Genomic DNA, 19,412 nt, shown 5'->3' with positions numbered 1-19,412 from the left:
ACTTTACCTAGATCTTGTTTAATCTTCATAACAACCCAAAGAGGTCAATCTTATTATTATCCCCATTTTACTCGTGACAAAACTGAAATTTAGAGTAATTGTTCAGGGCCTCAAACTCACAAGCAGGGAAACTGGGATTGGAAGGATGTAGGGGTGGGAAGGTGGAAGGATGCAGCAGATGTACTCGTAGGAAAAATATCTAGGTAGAAATCCTTGGGCTTCTAAATCTTTCATTTTAACCTATAGCAGTGGTTTTCATCCAAGTATGGTCAAGGACCAGCAGCACCAACTTCAGCATCACCTGAGAATTTTTGAAAATGTAAATTATTGGTCCCTCAAGGCCTGGTTCAGTAGGTCTGGCTGGGACCAAAATTTGCATTTCTAACAAGATCCTAGGTGATGCTGATGCTGCAGGTTCGGGGTTATACCTAGAGAACCAGTCGTCCAAAGGATGGGATAAGAATATCTGCCCTGCCTCCTTCATAGAATTGGGGAGAGCAAATAAGATATCACGTGAAAGCACTTTGTGAATTAGAATGTTCTAGAGTAATGTAACGTGGCATTATCATTATTTTTTAAATCATTCTTCAAATTAGCAAAGGGAGCTAGCCTTACAAGAGAAACAAAATGGATTCTGCAGGAGATATTTCTAGTTTGGTAGTTATAGATCCTGCAACTTCAAATCAGAGTGACATCACTTGGCATTGCTAGACTTAAGAGAACTTCAGTGATTCAGGAATTTCGGTGATACTTGGGTCATCTGAAAAAGGGCATTCCTACCTTATCTGCCCACCTAGCAGCACAAAATACCTCAAGCTGCAAGTTTGGCTCTACCAACCCCTTTTACTTGAAAGAGCCAACCCCTGCAATACATTTAGGAGTCTCTTTCCCACCTGTACTAGGTGATATGGGAAGGAGATTGCCCATCCGATCTTAATACTTTCATTGCTTCGCAGTAGTGGCTCTCCTAAAGAGCAGTGCCGCAGCCCTGGGAACTTGTCAGAAATTCTCAGTCCCCACCCCAGACCTACCGAGTCAGAAACTCAGGTGGTAGAGACCAGGAATCTGAGCTTTAATGAAACCTCTGGGTTTTGGAGGCATTCTGCCACACCCTAAAGTTTAAGAACCACTGCCTAAAGCCACAAGATCCATTGGAAATCACCTAGCCCCCAAACCCTCACTGTGCTCCAGGCCACTGAGCTCCCAGCTTGGTTTGTAATTGGTCCTCTAATTTCCCCTTCAGAATGGGAGGCTCACCTGTGCCCATTTAGCAGAGTCTTGATGACTAGTGGAGTCCCTGTGAACCCCTCTTGCCCCAGAGCCTAGACTGTGTGGTTATCCCCTACCTTTTCTGTTGTCAGAGTGGGCAGATACCCTCTTCTTCTCCTCTTCATTCTCCCCTGCCACATCAAAACAAGATGCTGCCTCTGCTTAAGATGTCTTCACTGTGTCACCCAAGTCAGACCTTTAGCTATCAGTGCCACTATGTGCTAGATCCAAGTCGAACATGACACATTATCAGCCCAAGTCCCTGAACCTCAAAATTTGGACCTCTACCTGCTGTGACGGTCAGCTCTATAACTAACTCCATTCCCACTAATCCTACCCCAGCCTTGTCTTGGCTCCTCATGCTCCTCTTCCCGGAGCCGAGTAGTTGAAGCTCACAGATCTAATGAGGAGAAATAAACTCTCTTTCAGGCACTGGTCTGAGAGGGGGCCCTTACCAGATTCACCCACTCTGGGGGTCAGTCTTGGCTGCTGTTGCAACCTGATTCAGGAACTTCTTAATAATACCTGAATGGGTTGTTGTAACTTGGGGCTTTGTGATGCTATTAGGATGATTAAGAATGACCAGCTTAACCCTATATGCAAAACAGAAAAAGAGACACAGATGTACAGAACAGACTTTTGGACTCTGTGGGAGAAGGCGAGGGTGGGATGTTTCAAGAGAACAGCATCGAAACATGTATATTATCTAGGGTGAAACAGATCACCAGCCCAGGTTGGATGCATGAGACAAGTGCTCGGACCTGGTGCACTGGGAAAACCCAGAGGGATCGGGTAGAGAGGGAGGTGGGAGGGGGGATCGGGATGGGGAATACATGTAAATCCATGGCTGATTCATGTCAATGTATGACAAAAACCACTACAATACTGTAAAGTAATTAGCCTCCAACTAATAAAAATAAATGAAAAAAAAAAGAATGACCAGTTTATTACATAATATGGAATTAAATATTTCATAATCCTCTAGGGCAGGGGTCCCCAACCTGTGAGATCTAATGCCTGATGATGTGAGATGGAGCTGATGTAATAGAAATAAAGTACACAATAAATGTGATTTGCTTGAATCACTCCAAAACCATTCCTACCACCCCGGTCCATGGAAAAATTGTCTTCCATGAACCTGGTCCCTGGTGCCAAAAAGGTTGGAGACCGCTGCTCTAGGGGGTATATGGGAGGATGACTATAAAGGGATGGCAGGAGGGAGGTTACTGGGGTGATGGAATTGTTCTGTATCCTGATTATAATAATGGTTACACAAATCTATAAACAATGTTAACACTGTTTAAAAAAACAAAACTCCATGGAGGACATTTGTCAGTACATGCTACAGACTTCAGAGAGTTCATACCCTTTGGCGCAGAACTTTCCCTTGGGAATTTATCCCCAAAGAAATAATCAGAATCTCATAAATAGTTTCAAAGATGTTAACGCTGACTTATTTACAAAAGGCAAAAAAAAAAAGAGATACAATTTACAGCAATAGGAAAAATAGTTAAAATAAAAATAAAATACATATATTATTATACATGCATTAAGAATCATGTTTTGAAGAAAAACTAATGCTAGGGGAATGTGTAAAGATTGTGTCGGTTGAGAAAAGCAGGCCACAACATATTCTGGAAATAACCCCGATTTTGCGATATGTATTAATACATCCTAGAATAAAGCACTGGAGGGAAATAGATCACGATGTTAAGATGGAATTATGGGGGGTTTGGGCTTCTGTTTTACATTTTCTGCCTATAACAAGTATTTTTAAATGAGCAGCTATTACCCCCATAGTTGGGGGGAAAATGAACATTATTACCCTTTCTCCCAAAAGGGATCAAGAACCAGATACCCGGTGTGGGTAAGACACGCCCAGGTTAGCACAGGAACGAACAGAAAGGTACAGGGAGTCCGTGAAAGGAAACAAAGTTGAAAGTCAAGAGTGATGCTGGGGAGTCCTATCAGCAGTTAGATGAAGCAAAGGGAGTGTGTTAGAGGCAGGGTGTTCAGAAAATCCCTGAGGAACTTTCAGAGACTGGGCTCTTGCATCTTGCAACCTCGACAAGTCAGACAAGGCTTCATGAGAACTTGTTAGATTAGTGCTGCCCCTCCCGAGCACCACCATCTTTTCCGGCTACCATTTATTAAGTGCCTCTATGCTCTTAGCACTATGCTAGGTACTTAGGGTGGGCTACTTGTAACCCCCTCAACAGCTGATCAGGTGAGGAAACCGAGTCATAGGACCTTTACTTCAGCTAGGAAGAAATCTAAGTATGACATCATTCTTCCCACAAGGGCTCTTCACTTCACATCGCATTGCTGGAAATACTCTTCCCAAAGATCTGTAGGGAAAAACGAAAATAATCTGTTCGGACCAGAAACTCTCCGAGCTTTGCCTGATGCCTCAGGCCTTCCCTTCGTTGTCAATGGGCAGCCAGCACCTGCATCTCTGCTGAGGGATTTATCTGGCAGCTGACAGCCCCGCCCTCAGCCTCCCCCAAGAGCTCTCAGCCAATGACTGAGAGGACTCAGTGTATAAATACCCTACTGCCACGATCCCCTGGAGGAGGAAATGGCAACCCACTCCTGTATTCTTGCCTGGGAAAGCCTGTGGACAGAGGAGCCTGGCGGGCTACAGTCCATGGGGTCGCAAAGAGTCAGACAGGACTGAGTGACTAAGCAGGCACCCACACACTCAGTCCTCAAGTGGGATAACTGAGTCTACACTGTTCTACACTGACTGCCAGAGTTCCCCAGAGGGATTAAGTTCAACTTCCCATGGTGGTAGCTGCTTGACATAGGTTGCAAACTGTACTGGTTGTCTTCCTTTCCTTGGCTCCCTTGCCCACACTCCTGTGGGTGTTGCCCAGATTCACCTCCCTGTTTAACTACTTGAACTTGAATTCTTGTCTCAGGGTCTGCTTCTAGGGGATCTACAACTAATACCATTTTAGAGTCCCATCATAAAGTTCTAACATGATGTATTTCTTACGGCAAATATCTTTCATATCCTCATCACATGTGGATAAAAATGAGTCTTAACAACATATGCCTATTTTTTAAAAACCAGACATTACATTTAAGCTTGCTCTTCTTTAAAAATACCTTTCCCTTTTCCTCCATCTTTAATCTAGTCATGCTCCTATAAATTTTATATCCATTGTACACAAATGTTAAGTCAACCATACTGAAAATTTTAAAAGTTTGTATGTCCCTATATACATTATACTGCCTTTCAGGGTGAGGGGGTAGGGATGGGTGATGTGCCTCAAGGCTTTCAGGATCTTAGTTCCTAGACCAGGATTTAAAACTGGGCCCTCAGCAGTGAAAGCGCCAAGTCCTAACCACTGGACCACCAGGGAATTCCCTATAGTGATCTTAATATTTATCAAGAAGGCCATATGTGAAAACTTCCTTCATTCCAAATCCTTCCCCCCCTTACCAGCGCTCTTGAGTTCACCATTTCTTTCTCTTTTCCTTTACCCTTCATTTTCCTTATCTTCTCAGATTTACCTCAGATAAGGTATATCACTACAAGGAAAGGACATAGAAAGAACAAGTTCATGGAACTTGAGGTTTCCCAGAAACCACAGTGACCATCTATGGAATTTTGTGACTTTCATGGCTCTATATGGAATCATTTCCCCAGTTTTCTACATGTAGCTGACAGTTTGGACCTAAAATCTGATGTAGTCCAGAAAAAAAAAAAGTTCGCCATCTAAGTAATGAAACTCAGGAGTTACTCCTTTTCACCCACTCCAGGGAAACTGTGGTGATGAAAGTTTTGGGTAAAGCCTTTCACCCCTCACTTGTTTGTTTTACACAGTGAATTCTATCATAATAGCACTCTGGGACTGACAAGTTTCAATACTAAAAATTTTCAAATGAGCAAACAGATTCAGAGAGGTTAAGTAACTTGAGCAATGTCATAGAGTAAGTGTCAGAAGTATACTTGAGTCCAGGTCCTCCTGAAGCAAAGTTCAACTCTCTTTTCCACCAGATTACACTGCCTTACTTAGATTTGTTAACAAGGTCGCTGAGCTAACTCACGCATATCTCATCACCCCAAATAACCTCTCCACCTCTTTCCTATTGAATCCATGTAATGCGAAGCACTCTTCACTTGTATTCATTCAGTTCATTTCCTAACTCTGAAACCACGGACCTGGACTCATTGTGGGGGCTCAAGTTTACAGATGCATTGCCCAATTCACCAGTGGGTCAAGAGGGAGGTTGATACCGGCCATTAGGGGAAAAAATAATGATGGGACAGAAAAAGCAGTAAGTTTCAAAACATTTTGTTTGAAAAACAAAATCAAGAAGCTAGGAAGTGCTTTATTTTATTCTTGACATGGATTTTCTTCTTTTTCCAGCTTCTAGAATAACCAGAAAAGAATTATCCTCATTCATTTGACCAGAATTTATTGAGTCTGTTATGCAGAGTTTTAAGGTGCTAGGGAGCAACTGCACAGACTCAACATGAGAAACTTACTGCATGAATGAAAATGCCATTCACAAAATGTCATCTATCATTTCATATTTTAAAGAAATAAATATTCGACATAAGTCAGAGAGATGAGCAGGAAGGAGCACCAGTTCTTAGCACTCATGGACACCAGACTGTAATGGTTGTGCCTGTGTTTGAGAAGGTCCTAAAAGAGAGAAGTTGTTTTTATCAAAATGAGATGTACTTATCTAAATGCTGATGTAAAATCAGTTGTAAATATGATATATTTTGTTTTGCTGTAGCAAAACAGATACGATAGCAGCTTTTGTGCATAAATTAAAGTTGCCCTTAGCTAGAATAAATCATTCTTATTGACATTAGCAGCTGTGTAGTCAGTAAAGAATTATTGTTGCTATTACTTGGTGGTATTTATAAACACTTTTATTTTCCAAGTGCTTTACAATCACTTATTGTCTAATTAATATCTAATCATCTGTTTACAAGTAATAATCATGCATGTAGAGCAGTTTAATCAAAACTCCAAATGCAGCCACCATCATACTTGAGAATGTTATGTAAATTTTGGTCCCTCCTTGATGGGTCTTGGGTCCAGACATATGGCCAATACAGCAGAAATAAATGAATAAAGATTCCTCACTTGGATTTGAGCATAATTTGGAATCACAGCTTTTTGCATGCCAAATATATTATCTGAATGTCAGCAGGTAAGAATATAGGTAATTTTCAATGCTTAATGGCTCAATTACACAGTTATATAAAATTTTTTATTTATTTAAGGTGCAAAATTGGATGATAGTTTATAATACACGCTCAAGGGCAAGCACCAATTTAACATGGGAACTGTTAGTCAATCACTGTTTCAGTGATTTTCAGGAAAAGAGATCAAATGTAGCAAAGGTGGCTTGGGGACCTTCAAGGTTAATCTATCCAGGTTCATGTGCAGACCAAGCTATGGCCAGTACAAACCCCTGCCATTCTTAATTATCCACTGTATGTGGATGTACTGCTGTCTCCCTTGGGTCTCCCCAAGTGTTAGTCTATAAGCAATTATAGGAACCATGAAAGCATTTTTTAAGCAGATGCATGATATGCATACTAATCCAGCCTTTTTTCACTAGGATAAATTTTCCTACAAGTCGAATTGCTGAGTCAGAGGATTTGCATTTTTAAGGTTTTACATACATTTTTTGGGTTACTTTATCGAGTTGTCCTCCAGAATATGACACTATTTGTCCTCCAAATCAACACTTCTTCTGATAATCCCCAAGAGGTATCTTTCTTGGTTATTGATCTGCCATTACCAGTCTTCTTCCTTCTTGCTTTCTCACCAGACATAGTTTCCCAGTACTGCAGCAAATACTGCAGGGTCCTGAGGATTGTGCCAGGGGCCTTCTGGATGTGCTACAAATGTACTTGACTGGCAAGGGAGGCATCAAGACCATCTGATGTCAAGATGGATAAATTCATTCACAAGTAAACTATTATTATACTCCTTTGACTTTATACTAATTCATTTGAATAGCCTGGACTCCAAAGTGAAATTTTCATCTTGCGAACTCTGTGTTCGGTATCTTCGAATGCTCAAAGAGAGATTTGGTTTAACCTTTGGTATTAGTTTCTTATTGCTGTTATAACAATTTACCACAAATACAGTGGCTTAAAACACCACAAATTTATCATCTTAAAGTTCTTAAAATTGCCATAGGCGATTTAAAGTGCCTATACTTAGTGGGCTAAAGCCAATATATCAGCAAGACTGCCTTTCTCCGGGAGCCTCCAGAGGTGACTTTTTCCAGCATCTAGAACTGCCAGCATTACTTGGCTCACAGCCCTCTTCCTTCCATCTCAAAAACAGCAGTTGCACCCCTCCAGCCTCTGCTTCAGTAGTCACATCTCTTAACCTTCCTGCCTGCCTTTTTCCCTTAAAAAGACCCCTGGGGGACTTCCCTGGCAGACCAGCGGTTGAGAATCCGCCTGCCATTGCAGGGGATGCAGAGAAACAGGCTCCTACATGCCTTGAGGCAACTAAGCCTGTATAGCACAGCTACTGAGCCCTTGCCATCTTGAGCATGGCAACCAGAGAGAAGCCCATGCACCCCAAAAAAGAGCCCGCAGGCCACAAGGAAGATCCACGTGCCACAACTAAGACACAACACAGCCAAATTAATATATATATTAATATATATTATAATATATAATATATATATTAATATATAAATATATATATATATATTAAAGACCCTTGTGATGACACTGGGCCCACGTGGGTAATGCAGGATACTTATTCCCTCCACAAGACCTTTAACCTAATTACATCTGTAAAATCCCTTTTGCCATGAAAAGTGACACATTTCCCAGGTTCTGGGAATTAGGATGTGGCCATCCTGAGGGGGAGGATACATCATTCTGCCTATTACACCTTCCTTAGCATGAGCTGGACCTGGTATCTCATCTCCAGATATTGGAACAATACATTGCCTGTAATTTTAACACTTAGTAATTTATGAAACTGTGCTCCGTGTCAGGCATAGACACTATACCAGGCTTGCAGGAAAGAATCAATGATTAGAAGGGTTTTGTAGTTTGTCCAAAGTCATGGAGCCAGACAATGGCAGAGTGGAGTTTCAAACTCAGGTCTGCTGGACTTCAAAGCCCCTCCTCACCACGTGCTTCCTCTGTAGCTCATTTCCCATGCTCTGCTTGGTTCTCTCTCTTTGGCTAGCCTTCTGGTTGAAAGCTTTTCATTTAGTTTGACATTAAATGGTACAACCTAACTAGATAAAACCTTTTATTAGGCCCCTATAAATCTCCTATTGGACTCATTCAGTAGGTGCCAGTGGAGGATGTCATTTTGAAACACTCATTCAAGTTGATGTCCTCACATCTTCTAATAAATCTTCAAAAAAGTGGCATCAAATGGGCTCTTCCTCCATCATACAAGCAGAAGTGGACCTCCAAGGTTATCTTCTGTGAGTTAAATGTAAATCTCTGAATAATATCAGGTGGTGCTGGTGAAAACTGATCATTCCAAAGGCCCCCAAGTATCAATATACCAAATATCTTATTCTTGAAAACAGACAGCCTAACACTTTAGGGGGTATAAATTCATGTCTTAATAAAGTTTCACACCATCTCCGCTTCACTCCACAAGGTTCTCAGCCTTGGCTGTACATCAGAATTACCAGCAGACCGGGGGAGGGAGGTTTTTCAAACCCGGAGGCTGTATTCCCACTCCCTAGATATTCTGGCCTACTTGGTCTGTAACACAATATCAGAACTTTTAAATATACAAAACCAAAAAAAAAAAAAAAATGCTGAGAACCACTATGGTGAGACACTTAACTAAGACACAGGTTTTGACTCCCAAACTGTCTAGGCCTTCTTTTTTCCAAGACTCTCTATTTTGTTTGCATTGAAAGAAATAAGCCCTATTAGTGTATGTGTCCCAAGAAGCTGGCTATGTGCAAACCTTCCTTATGTCTAAAAGCAATCATTTTAAACCTAATCTGTTTAAATGCCAGAGGAGAGGTTATATCGAATGACTCACTAATAGAGCTTGAGAGAACTATATACACAGAAGCCCATCCTTGCTGTAAGAAGAAATTCTCTTGAGTAAGCAAGTATGGGATAAACACTTTCAAAGAAAAATAATCCTTTATTTCTGCAAAATAGTCTTAACCTCACCACACCATTCAACCATTCAAGAACTAAAAAGAAGCAAAACTATTAGCATTAAACCATGGCAGTCCTTAGCACAAATAATACCACCATTTCTCAAAGCATTTTTGAAGTAATTCTTTTGAAATTTTCGTCATGGCAGTTTTATTAGGCCACTTATGAAAAGCAGTTATTATATGGGACTTTTTGGATCCAAAAAGGTATTAAACAGATTCATCATTCACCTATAAAACTATCAATCAACTGACTTCTGGTTGTTTAAAAAATATCAGAAATAGCTCTCGATGACTGTGCCCTCTGTTGATAACCCATAAGAACAGAAGGGTGGTCTTCTCTAGCAAAAAATTTCTGAAGGGCCAGGGATCTTAAGTGAGGAAGCTAGACTCTGAAGTCAATTCTTGTAGAGCAGAGGTACTCAAGCTTTAATATGCATATAAATAACCTGGAAAGTGAAAGTCACTCAGTCGTGTCCAACTCTTTGAGACTCCATGGACTGTATAGTCCATGGAATTCGCCAGGCCAGAATACTGGAGTGAGTAGCCGTTCCCTTCTTCAGGGGATCTTCCCAACCCAAGGATCGAACCCACATCTCCTGCATTGCAGGCAGATTCTTTACCAGCTGAGCTACCAGGGAAGCCCAAGAATACTGGAGTGGGTAGCCTATCCTTTCTCTAGGGGATCTTCCAGACTCAGGAATCGAACTGGGGTCTCCTGTTTTGTACGCAGATTCTTTGCCAGCTGACCTCCCAGAGAAGCCCCCCCAAAATCACCTGGAAAACCTGTTAAACAACAGTTTGCTGGGCCCTGTTCCCAGAGATTCTAATTCAGTCGCCCTGGGTAGGGGCCATCCATTTAATGTTCCATCAACTCTCAGGTGCTGCCTGAGGCCCACACTTTAAAACTGTTGTACGGTGAAACTGTGAAGATAAATACACTCATGTGAACATGTAACTTCTATTATCCTTTTTTAAACAATAGAAATTATCGAAAGGACTCAGGAGCCAACTTGGGAACACTCCTGCCAATCAAAGATGAAGTGGTAAGAATTCAAAGAGTGAGAACTGCAATGGATTGAAATCCACCAAATATGTTTAAATCCATGAGTTAGTACTACCAAAAAAAAAAAAAAATCCCTAAACAAACCCAAAACCTCAGTTGTCAGCATTGGAAAAATGCAAGGGAATAAATGCACTATTCTGAAAACTGAGAACTAGAAGGAAAGAATTAAGCATGTATCTTATCTTTCCTCTACAAACTGTACCTTTGGGTGATCACTTAGTAAGGAAGAAGTATATCATCGTAGAATGAATAATGAAGAAGGTATGAGGGTAATGAAGACAGTAATGAGAGGAGGCCTATTTTGTAATGCCAAGTGAATGACCAGATCACTGAGCATCAACAACTGGTAACATAACAAAAAGACAATCCCAAATGTTATACACTCCTGATAGTACATGTACCACCTATGAAGCAGTTTCCCAAATAAATAAAAACTGCCCTTGACTACACCTCTTGATCCAAGACAACAGTGTTTGGACAAAACAGACCCGGGTGGACGCTCCGACCACCCTCCAACCTCTTTTCCAGTCACAACCTTCAGAATCAGCCCAACTACCCTCAGCCCCTGGGATCAGCCAACGCCATTTTTTGAGCTTAGCTCCTTATTACGGACCAACCACAACCTCCCAGATTCGTCGGAATGATTCCACCGAGGTGGAGGCCCCATCCACTGCCTAGTCACCCTGCATCTGCAGGCCTCGCGCACCAACCTCTCTCTGGGCTTCTGTTTCCACCGCGACCATGTGGAGCGCGGTGGCCTCTTTGTCCTCGAACTGGCCCAGGAGAAGGGCGACGGGGCCCAGCGTTTCTTGAAAATGCAAGACCAGCAAGGCGGCCGCGCCCTCTCCCAGGACCGCAGGCGCATCTCAGGCTGAGTGGGGTCAAGCCCAGGACGCCGCGGAGGCCACCGAGCTCGGGGACAAGCACCCGAACCAGGCCGTCATGGCCCTGCAGGCCCGGGGCTCTCCCCGCGCAGCCCCCACCTCCGTCACTTCCGGGAGAGCCGCGTCCTGGGTGAGCAGCTGAAACTCGTCAGGAAGATGGGCGACCACCTGACCGACCTCCGCACGCTGGCTGGTCTCTTCAAAAGGCTCACCCACAAGCACCACCAGGAGCCGCCTGGGCCCAGCGGGCTTGGAGGAGCCCCTCTGGCGTCAGAGCTTCTGCCTGAAGTGTTAAGGGAAACACTGACAGCAACCGCCCACCCTGACCAGGCACCATAGCAACTATTTGCGTGAGTTATTTTATGACAGGAGGTCCTGTCAAGGAACAGGGAACTAACAAGCCACCACCAACTGGGAGAATTTGGGAAAGGTCAAAGGGAGACGCCACAGGTCCTACCAGCCTCCCAGAATCCTCCTCACTGGCATCCATCCTGGCTGAGCGATGCACAAGCCACCAGGAAGGACCCTGAGTCAGATATTGGCCAGAGACAACCCAAAACTAACCCCATCATCATAAAACCCAAGACTGTGAGTCAGGTGGCAGAGCAGTCCTCCTGGGTTCTCTTACCCTCTTGTTCTCCCCCCAGGTGTCCCTTTCTAATAAAGTCTCTTGCTTGTCAGCAGATGTGTCTCCTCGGAGAATTCATTTCCAAGTGTTAGACAAGAACCCCCTTTCCTGCAACAGAAGGCCCCTCTCAGAAGCCCCTAGGCAGCTTTTTAATCACTCTGGAGCCCTTACACACACCTTGGACCAAATTGAAAACAATAAAACTTTTTTTGCAGCAGAAAAGAAAAAAAAAATGAAAGAAATCAATCTAGAAGATATCACAATCAATTGCAATATATAGACTATATTTCTAGGACCCTAATTCAAAACACTAAAAAAATTGCAATGTTTATGAAACAACATTGGTTCTTTTTACTAATTTTTATTGGAGTATACTTGCTTTACACTGTTGTGTTAGCTTCTGCTGTACAGTAAAGTAAATCAGGTATATGTATACATATATCACCTCTTTTTTGGATTTGCTTCCCATTTAGGTCAGCACAGAGCACTGAATAGAGTTTCCCGAGCTATACAGTAGATTCTCATTTGATCATTATTGAGGCTAGATGAGAAGTACATGAACAGGACAAATGGGAAGGGACTGCTTTGTCTAATTTTGCATATGTTTGAAATTTTCCATAATAAAGTATTTTTTGAAACATTAAAATTTAGTCACTGTTTATTAGTTGTCTAGCACTTTAAGTGCCTATACTAAGGCAATGTATATAAATGCACAAAGTTTGCCATCAGACTTCTAGCTTCACTGCTAAATTACAAACTGTGTGTTCTTCAGTAAATGACCTAACATCTTTCAGCCTCGGTTTCCTCACCGATAAAGTAAAGCTAATTACATCCCTGAGGTTTTGTAGAGAATAAATATAAGTAAAGTGTGTAGCTGCATGCCTTAGATAAACACCTTTTTTAGACCTCCTTCCTTTGTTTTTTTGTCTGCTACTTTTCAATACAGAAATGCAAGGAGCCCTTCGTGTCACCTTGACAAGTAATATTGACTCAGTCAATTTCTTTCCACATTATTCCCTGGAAAATGTAGACAGCCTGGTATGTTTGTTTCCAAGGGTTTAAAACAGCAAGTAAACTCTGGAGAGATCCAGGGAATGAGGAGCGAGAAAGAACGTATGTAGTTAACTCAGTTTTTGGTCAAGGGTGGTTTTGTCCCAAAAGGGATATTTAACAATGTCTAGTGACAAACTGTGGATAATTCTTCAAGAGATGGGAATACCAGACCACCTGACCTGCCTCTTGAGAAATCTGTATGCAGGTCAGGAAGTAACAGTTAGAACTGGACATGGAACAACAGACTGGTTCCAAATAGGAAAAGGAGTAGGTCAAGGCTGTATATTGTCACCCTGCTTATTTAACTTATATGCAGAGTACATCATGAGAAATGCTGGGCTGGAAGAAGCACAAGCTGGAATCAAGATTGCCAGGAGAAATATCAATAACCTCAGATATGAACATGACACCACCCTTATGGCAGAAAGTGAAGAAGAACTAAAGAACCTCTTGATGAAAGTGAAAGAGGAGAGTGAAAAAGTTGGCTTAAAGCTCAACATTCAGAAAACTAAGATCATGGCACCTGGTCCCATCACTTCATGGCAAATAGATGGGGAAACAGTGGAAACAGTGACAGACTTTATTTTGGGGGGCTCCAAAATCACCACAGATGGCGATTGCAGCCATGAAATTAAAAGATGCTTACTCCATGGAAGGAAAGTTATGACCAACTTAGACAGCATATTAAAAAACAGAGACGTTACTTTGCCAACAATTGTCCGTCTAGTCAAGGCTATGGTTTTTCCAGTGGTCATGTATGGATGTGAGAGTTGGACTATAAAGAAAGCTGAGCACCAAATAATTGATGGTTTTGAACTGTGGTATTGGAGAAGACTCCTGAGAGTCCCTTGGACTGCAAGGAGATCCAACCAGTCCATCCTAAAGGAAATCAGTCCTGAGTGTTCATTGGAAGGACTAATGTTGAAGCTGAAACTCTAATACTTTGGCCACCTGATGCAAAGAACTGACTCATTTGAAAAGACCCTGATGCTGGGAAAGATCGAAGGCGGGAGAAGGGGACGGCAGAGGGTAAGATGGTTAGATGGCATCACCGACTCAATGGACATGAGTTTGAGTAAACTCCGGGAGTTGGTAATGGACAGGGAGGCCTGGCGTGCTGCAGTCCACAGGGCTGGAAAGAGTCAGACACGACTGAGCGACTTAACTGAGAGATAGTTTTGGTTGTCACAAGCTGGGTGGAGGGGTGCTATTGGCATCTACTGGTTAGAGACCAGAGATGCTGCTAAGCATCCTACTGTATGCACAGGGTTGCTCCCCATAACAAATAATTATCTGGCCCAAGATACCAGCAGTACCAAGGCTGAGAAACCCTGGGCTAATGTGACTAAAACTCCTTGATGAAGCTTTTCCTAGATAATTAACATTGCCTGTCTTTGTTCGTCTTATCTGACGCATACAGGTTATTAAAGGCATGCTCAGGAGAAATCATTCAAGATGTGATTACTCTATCTCTGTGGCCCTAATTTGTTATTCATTTCCTTATGAGAAAAAAAATCTGAGTAGTGTTCTGATTTTATTGCCTTTGAGTTTCAAAGAGCAAACTTGAAGAATGCACTGATTACCGTCTTAATTAATAGACTGCGAAGGCAGGGCATCACTTTATTAACTAGTGGGAAGGATGTACCATCTCCCAACAACTCGGTAGTCTTTATTCCCCACTGTTATGCCACTGGGGGAAGATTGAGATGAAGAAGTTTCAGACTGCTCCCCAAACAGATATATTTCTCTTGTTAAAATGGCCCATTTCAGTGTAGATGACACCTCCCTACCAAGACATTATTAAATAGAAGCATCGCCTTTCTAAAGTCAAAATACTTGAGGTCAAGACCACAGTACCACAGGTGCTGAAGGAAAGAGGTAAATGGTGGTAACCGTATATTTAACTGGCAAGCAATAGTCAGGCTATTTCTGTGAGAGATGTTTTAGGGGGCAGTTGTTTAGTAGCTTCAGTCATGTCTGACTCTTTGCAACTGACTGTAGCCCACCAGGCTCCTCTGTCCATGGGATTTCCCAGGCAAGAATACTGGAGTGGGTTGTCATTTTCTCCTCCAGGGGATCTTTCCAACCCAGGGATCAAACCCACATCTCCTGCATTGGCAGGTAGATTCTTTACCAATACACCACCTGGGAAGCCCTTTAGGGGGCAGGGAGTGGGGTAAAAATCTTTGAGAAGAAAAAACGTCAGGGCAAATCTGGACAGGTGGTGGAATGGCTTAAGGATCTATGATGTGGTTCCTATTTCTTTATTTCTACCTCACCCCATCCCATCCATTCTCTGAAAACTGCCCCACCCCACAGCCTAGGGAATTGGGTTAGGACACCCGATTAAGAGAGACAAGCCAGGCCTATTCAGTGGTTTCTCAGATCCTCAGATTCCCTCTTTCAGGAATTAGAACTAAGAGATAGAGACTGAGTGGGTCTGGAACTGAGTTGTAGGCAGTATGTCCACAAATGACTCTTGAGGACAGGAACCAGAGTAGCTTGAGAAGCCCTCAGGGGTTATCTGTGGACATACTGCCTACAACTCAGCTCTAACCATCTATGTCTGAGACAGATGTGTCCACATCCCTACCAAGAGATGAGACTAACATGAGAAATGAAGCTGAGAGCTGTCTACAGGGAAAGGCCACTTAACAGACATTTGAGCTCCATGCCCAGGAGGGTCAAGGGATGACACTCTGTCCCAGAGACCAGTTCACAGTAAATTCCCTTTTTCAGAAATCCTGTATTTCTAGATATACCGCACTTCTAATACTTTCAGATTTAGTCTTACAACTGTTTTGTGTTATATTGAATTATTGTTTATCTAATCTTGTTAGCTAATTCTCATTTGTAACTTTTATACTTATGTCTCATTTTGTCAATTAACTTACCAACTGGACTTGGGAAGATCAGTTCCTACTCTCAGGGTCCATCCACTTTCTTACATCATCCTCAACCCACTCAGACTGGCTTCTACCACTCCACTAAAACTGAATTATGTTTCTATGTGTTTCTTAGGTGCACAGAAAGATCTTTCCAAGCAGCAGATCTTGATTAGGAGAGATTTCGTCTCCTTACCCCCAAGGGGATTTTGCAGTGTCTGTCTTGATAGTCAGAAGTTGGAGGGCGCTACTAGCATCTGATGGGTAGAAACCAGAGATGCTGCTAAACATACTACAATGCACAGGAAAATCCCACACAACAATTATCCATCCCCTAAATGTCAATAATGCCAAAGCTGAGAAACCTTCAGTTCAGTTCAGTTGCTCACTCGTGTCCAACTCTTTGTGACCCCATGGACTATAGCACACCAGGCCTCCCTGTCCATCACCAACTCCCAGAGTTTACCCAAACTCACGTCCTTTGAGTCGGTGATGCCATCCAACCATCTCATCCTCTGTCGTTCCCTTCTCCTCCCACCTTCAATCTTTCCCAGCATCAGGGTCTTTTCAAATGAGTCAGTTCTTTGCATCAGATGGCCAAAGTATTGGAGTTTCAGCATCAGTCCTTCCAATTAATATTCAGGACTGATTTTCCTTAGGGTGGATTGAGAAACCTTGCTTTAGGGCAAAGAAGTGTCTTTGAGACATAATAACACAATTCGAAGTGGGCAACAAATTTGAATAGACATTTCTCCAAAGAAGATATACAAATGGCCAATGAATGTGTTAAAAAATGCTCAACATCATTAGCCATTAGGGAAATGCAAATCAAATCCCCAAGGAGATGCCACTTCACACACACTAGAAAGGGTGTAATTTTTTTCAATGGAAAATAACAAGAATTGGTGAGTACATAGAGAAATTGGAACCCTCACACATTGATGGTGGGAATGTAAAATTGGCAGCCTCTTTGGGAAACAAAGTTTGAAAGTTCCTCAAAAAGTTAAACGTCAAGTTACCACTTAAATTACCAATTCCACTCCTAAGAGAATTGAAAATATATGTCCACAAAAAAATGTGTACGTGAATGTCATAGCAGTACGTGAATGTCACTTTAACCGAGACATGAAAACACCCATATGTCCTTAGATGATGAATGGAGAAACAAATGGTGGTATATTCATACAATGGAATATTATTTGGCCACAAAAAGAATGGAGCACCAATATACACTACAACACGAATAAATCTTGAAAACATGTGCTAAGTGAAAGAAACCAGAAACAAAAAAACACACATATTGTATGATTTCATTTATCTGTAATGTCCAGAATAGGTAAATCCATAGGACAGAAAGTAGATTCATGGTTGCCTGGTGCTGGGGGTATGCCGAGGGAATGGAGAGTGACTGCTAATAAGTACAGGGTTTCTTTTGGGGGATGACGAAAGTGTTCTAAAATTAAATTGTGTTCATGGTTACAGGACCCTGTGAATATGCTTTAAAAAATTGACTTCTATACTTTAAAATGTGAATCATATCTTTGAAAGAATGTCTCTTTCTATCTCTGGAGGGCCTACCCCAAAGTAGGTACTCATTAAATAAGGCAGTATATCTGAGACATGGAAGACAAAAAGATTTCTTTCCTGCTCTGATCACCAATATATTAACATTTTTTTTTTTGCCCAAAAAGGAACAGTAGTGGACTTCCCTGATGACCCAGTGGTGAAGAATCTGCCTGCCAGTGCAGGAGACATGGGTACTATCCCTGGTCTGGGAAGACCACATGCCCACATGCTGCAGGGCAACTGAGCCCATGCGCCTCAACTACTGAGCCTGAGCTCTGCAGCCCGGGAGCCGCAAATACTGAAGCCCGTGAGCCTAGAGCCAGTGCTCCACAACATGAGAAGCCCCCCACAATGAGAAGCCACAGCTAGAGAGCAGCCCCCTCTCACTGCAACTAGTGAAAGCCAGCACACAGCAGTGAAGATCCAGTGCAACCATAATTAAAGAAAGAAATAATTTTTAAAAAAGAGTTACCTAAATTTTCCCCCAAATCTATTTATGCCAATTGTACTTGTGATTGGAAAGATACCAGTTAATTAAATGTTATATAAACGGATAAAATGATGAGAAAAAGGTGCTTTTAAAAAAAAAGAAACTAAGTTGTTTTATAAAGAAAAGATAGTCATGGGATTTTTTTTTAATTGTTATTAAATTAGGTGAGAACAAGACTACTGTAAAAGATAGGGACAAAATTCCCCCAAATCTAGGATTCCACATGCAGAGTGTTTTCAGAGTATCTCAACTTTTCACTTCATTTAGAATTCACCAAAAATGGAAACCAGAGACATTGCCTATATGTATGCCTGCACAGTGGTAAAGAATCTGCCTGCCAATGCAGGAGACATGGGTTTGATCCCTGGGTGGGAAGGATCCCCTGGAGCAAGAAATGGCAACCCACTCCAGTATTCTTGCCTGGAAAATTCCAAGGACAGAGGAGATTGGCAGGCTGTAGTCCATGGGGTTGCAAAGAGTTGGGCATGACTCAGCGACTAAGCATGCATGCAATGAAGAAAACATAGAGCTCTAATCAGTGGCCCAATTAAAGCATCAACAAATTAATACCATATTTATTTTAAATTTACATAAAATATTTAGTGTATATATTTATCATTTTTTAAAACAAGTCTCCATTTTAACCATTTTATTTTTTAGATAATCAACCTACTTGTCTGTACTGTATAGGGTAAGAAGTCTTCTGTGCTTCCTGGTGATTATAACTCCTACCTCGTATAATGAAGAAAACCCTACAAAACTCTTTGATTAATGCTCCATTTTCGTCTTGAATTCCATGTGTGATATTTAAGAAAATCCTTCAGTTGTCATCCTAAGGAAAAGTGTGATAGTCACATGGAAAAGCATTTATGAGGCAAATCTGTGTACAAGTCTTAGCCATCTCTCTCGAAGGTTTATCCAACTCTGCCCATCTCTAGGCAACTGAGAAAGTTGTGGAGAGTGAGTCTGCCATCTTTGCTATCTCTAAGCAGGTCCCACCTGGACTTCAGATATCACAAACCTCTAGCAACCCTAGGAGTCTGGCAGGATTTAGCATGGAGAACCTTGAAAACAGCTTCCCAGGTGGCGCTAGTGGTAAAGAACCTGCCTGCCAATGAAGGAGAAGGAAGAGACTCGGGTTTGATTCCTGGGCCCGGAAGATCCCTTGGAGGAGGAAAGGGCAACCCACTCCAGTATTCTTGCCTGGAGAATCCCATGGACAGAGGAACCTAGCAGGCTACAGTTCATAGGGTTGCAAAGAGTCAGACACCACTGAAGCAACTTAGCACTCATGCATGCCTTGTAAACAGTGATCACGTCTTTGTTGCTGTTGTTATTGATAATGTCAATCAATTTAGAGGCTGGGGTCAAGTTGAAGTTGGTTCACCCAACACTGATCTATGATTCAAAGGCTGAGGTGAAATTC

At 42.1% G+C, this 19,412-nt stretch overlaps 1 protein-coding gene across 2 annotated transcripts in view; it reads right to left on the bottom strand.

The window, feature by feature from the left end:
* PCYT1B (phosphate cytidylyltransferase 1B, choline) overlaps window positions 1-19,412 on the bottom strand; it is a 147,728-nt gene that overhangs the window by 121,004 nt on the left and 7,312 nt on the right. Inside the window, exon 1 of one of the 2 annotated variants that reach the window (XM_043897116.1) lies at window positions 11,191-11,441. The exons of the other annotated variant lie outside the window; for it this stretch is intronic. Coding sequence (XP_043753051.1) covers window positions 11,191-11,223 — 33 coding nt within the window. The 5' untranslated portion in view covers window positions 11,224-11,441. Of the gene's footprint in view, window positions 1-11,190; window positions 11,442-19,412 lie in introns of those variants that run through there. 2 annotated transcript variants of the gene reach the window in all.

Source organism: Cervus elaphus, chromosome X, assembly GCF_910594005.1.
Source record: "Cervus elaphus chromosome X, mCerEla1.1, whole genome shotgun sequence".
NCBI classification, from domain to species: domain Eukaryota; kingdom Metazoa; phylum Chordata; class Mammalia; order Artiodactyla; family Cervidae; genus Cervus; species Cervus elaphus.
The sequence above is the reverse complement of the archived record's forward strand: the minus strand, read 5'-3'. Positions and strand labels throughout refer to the sequence as shown.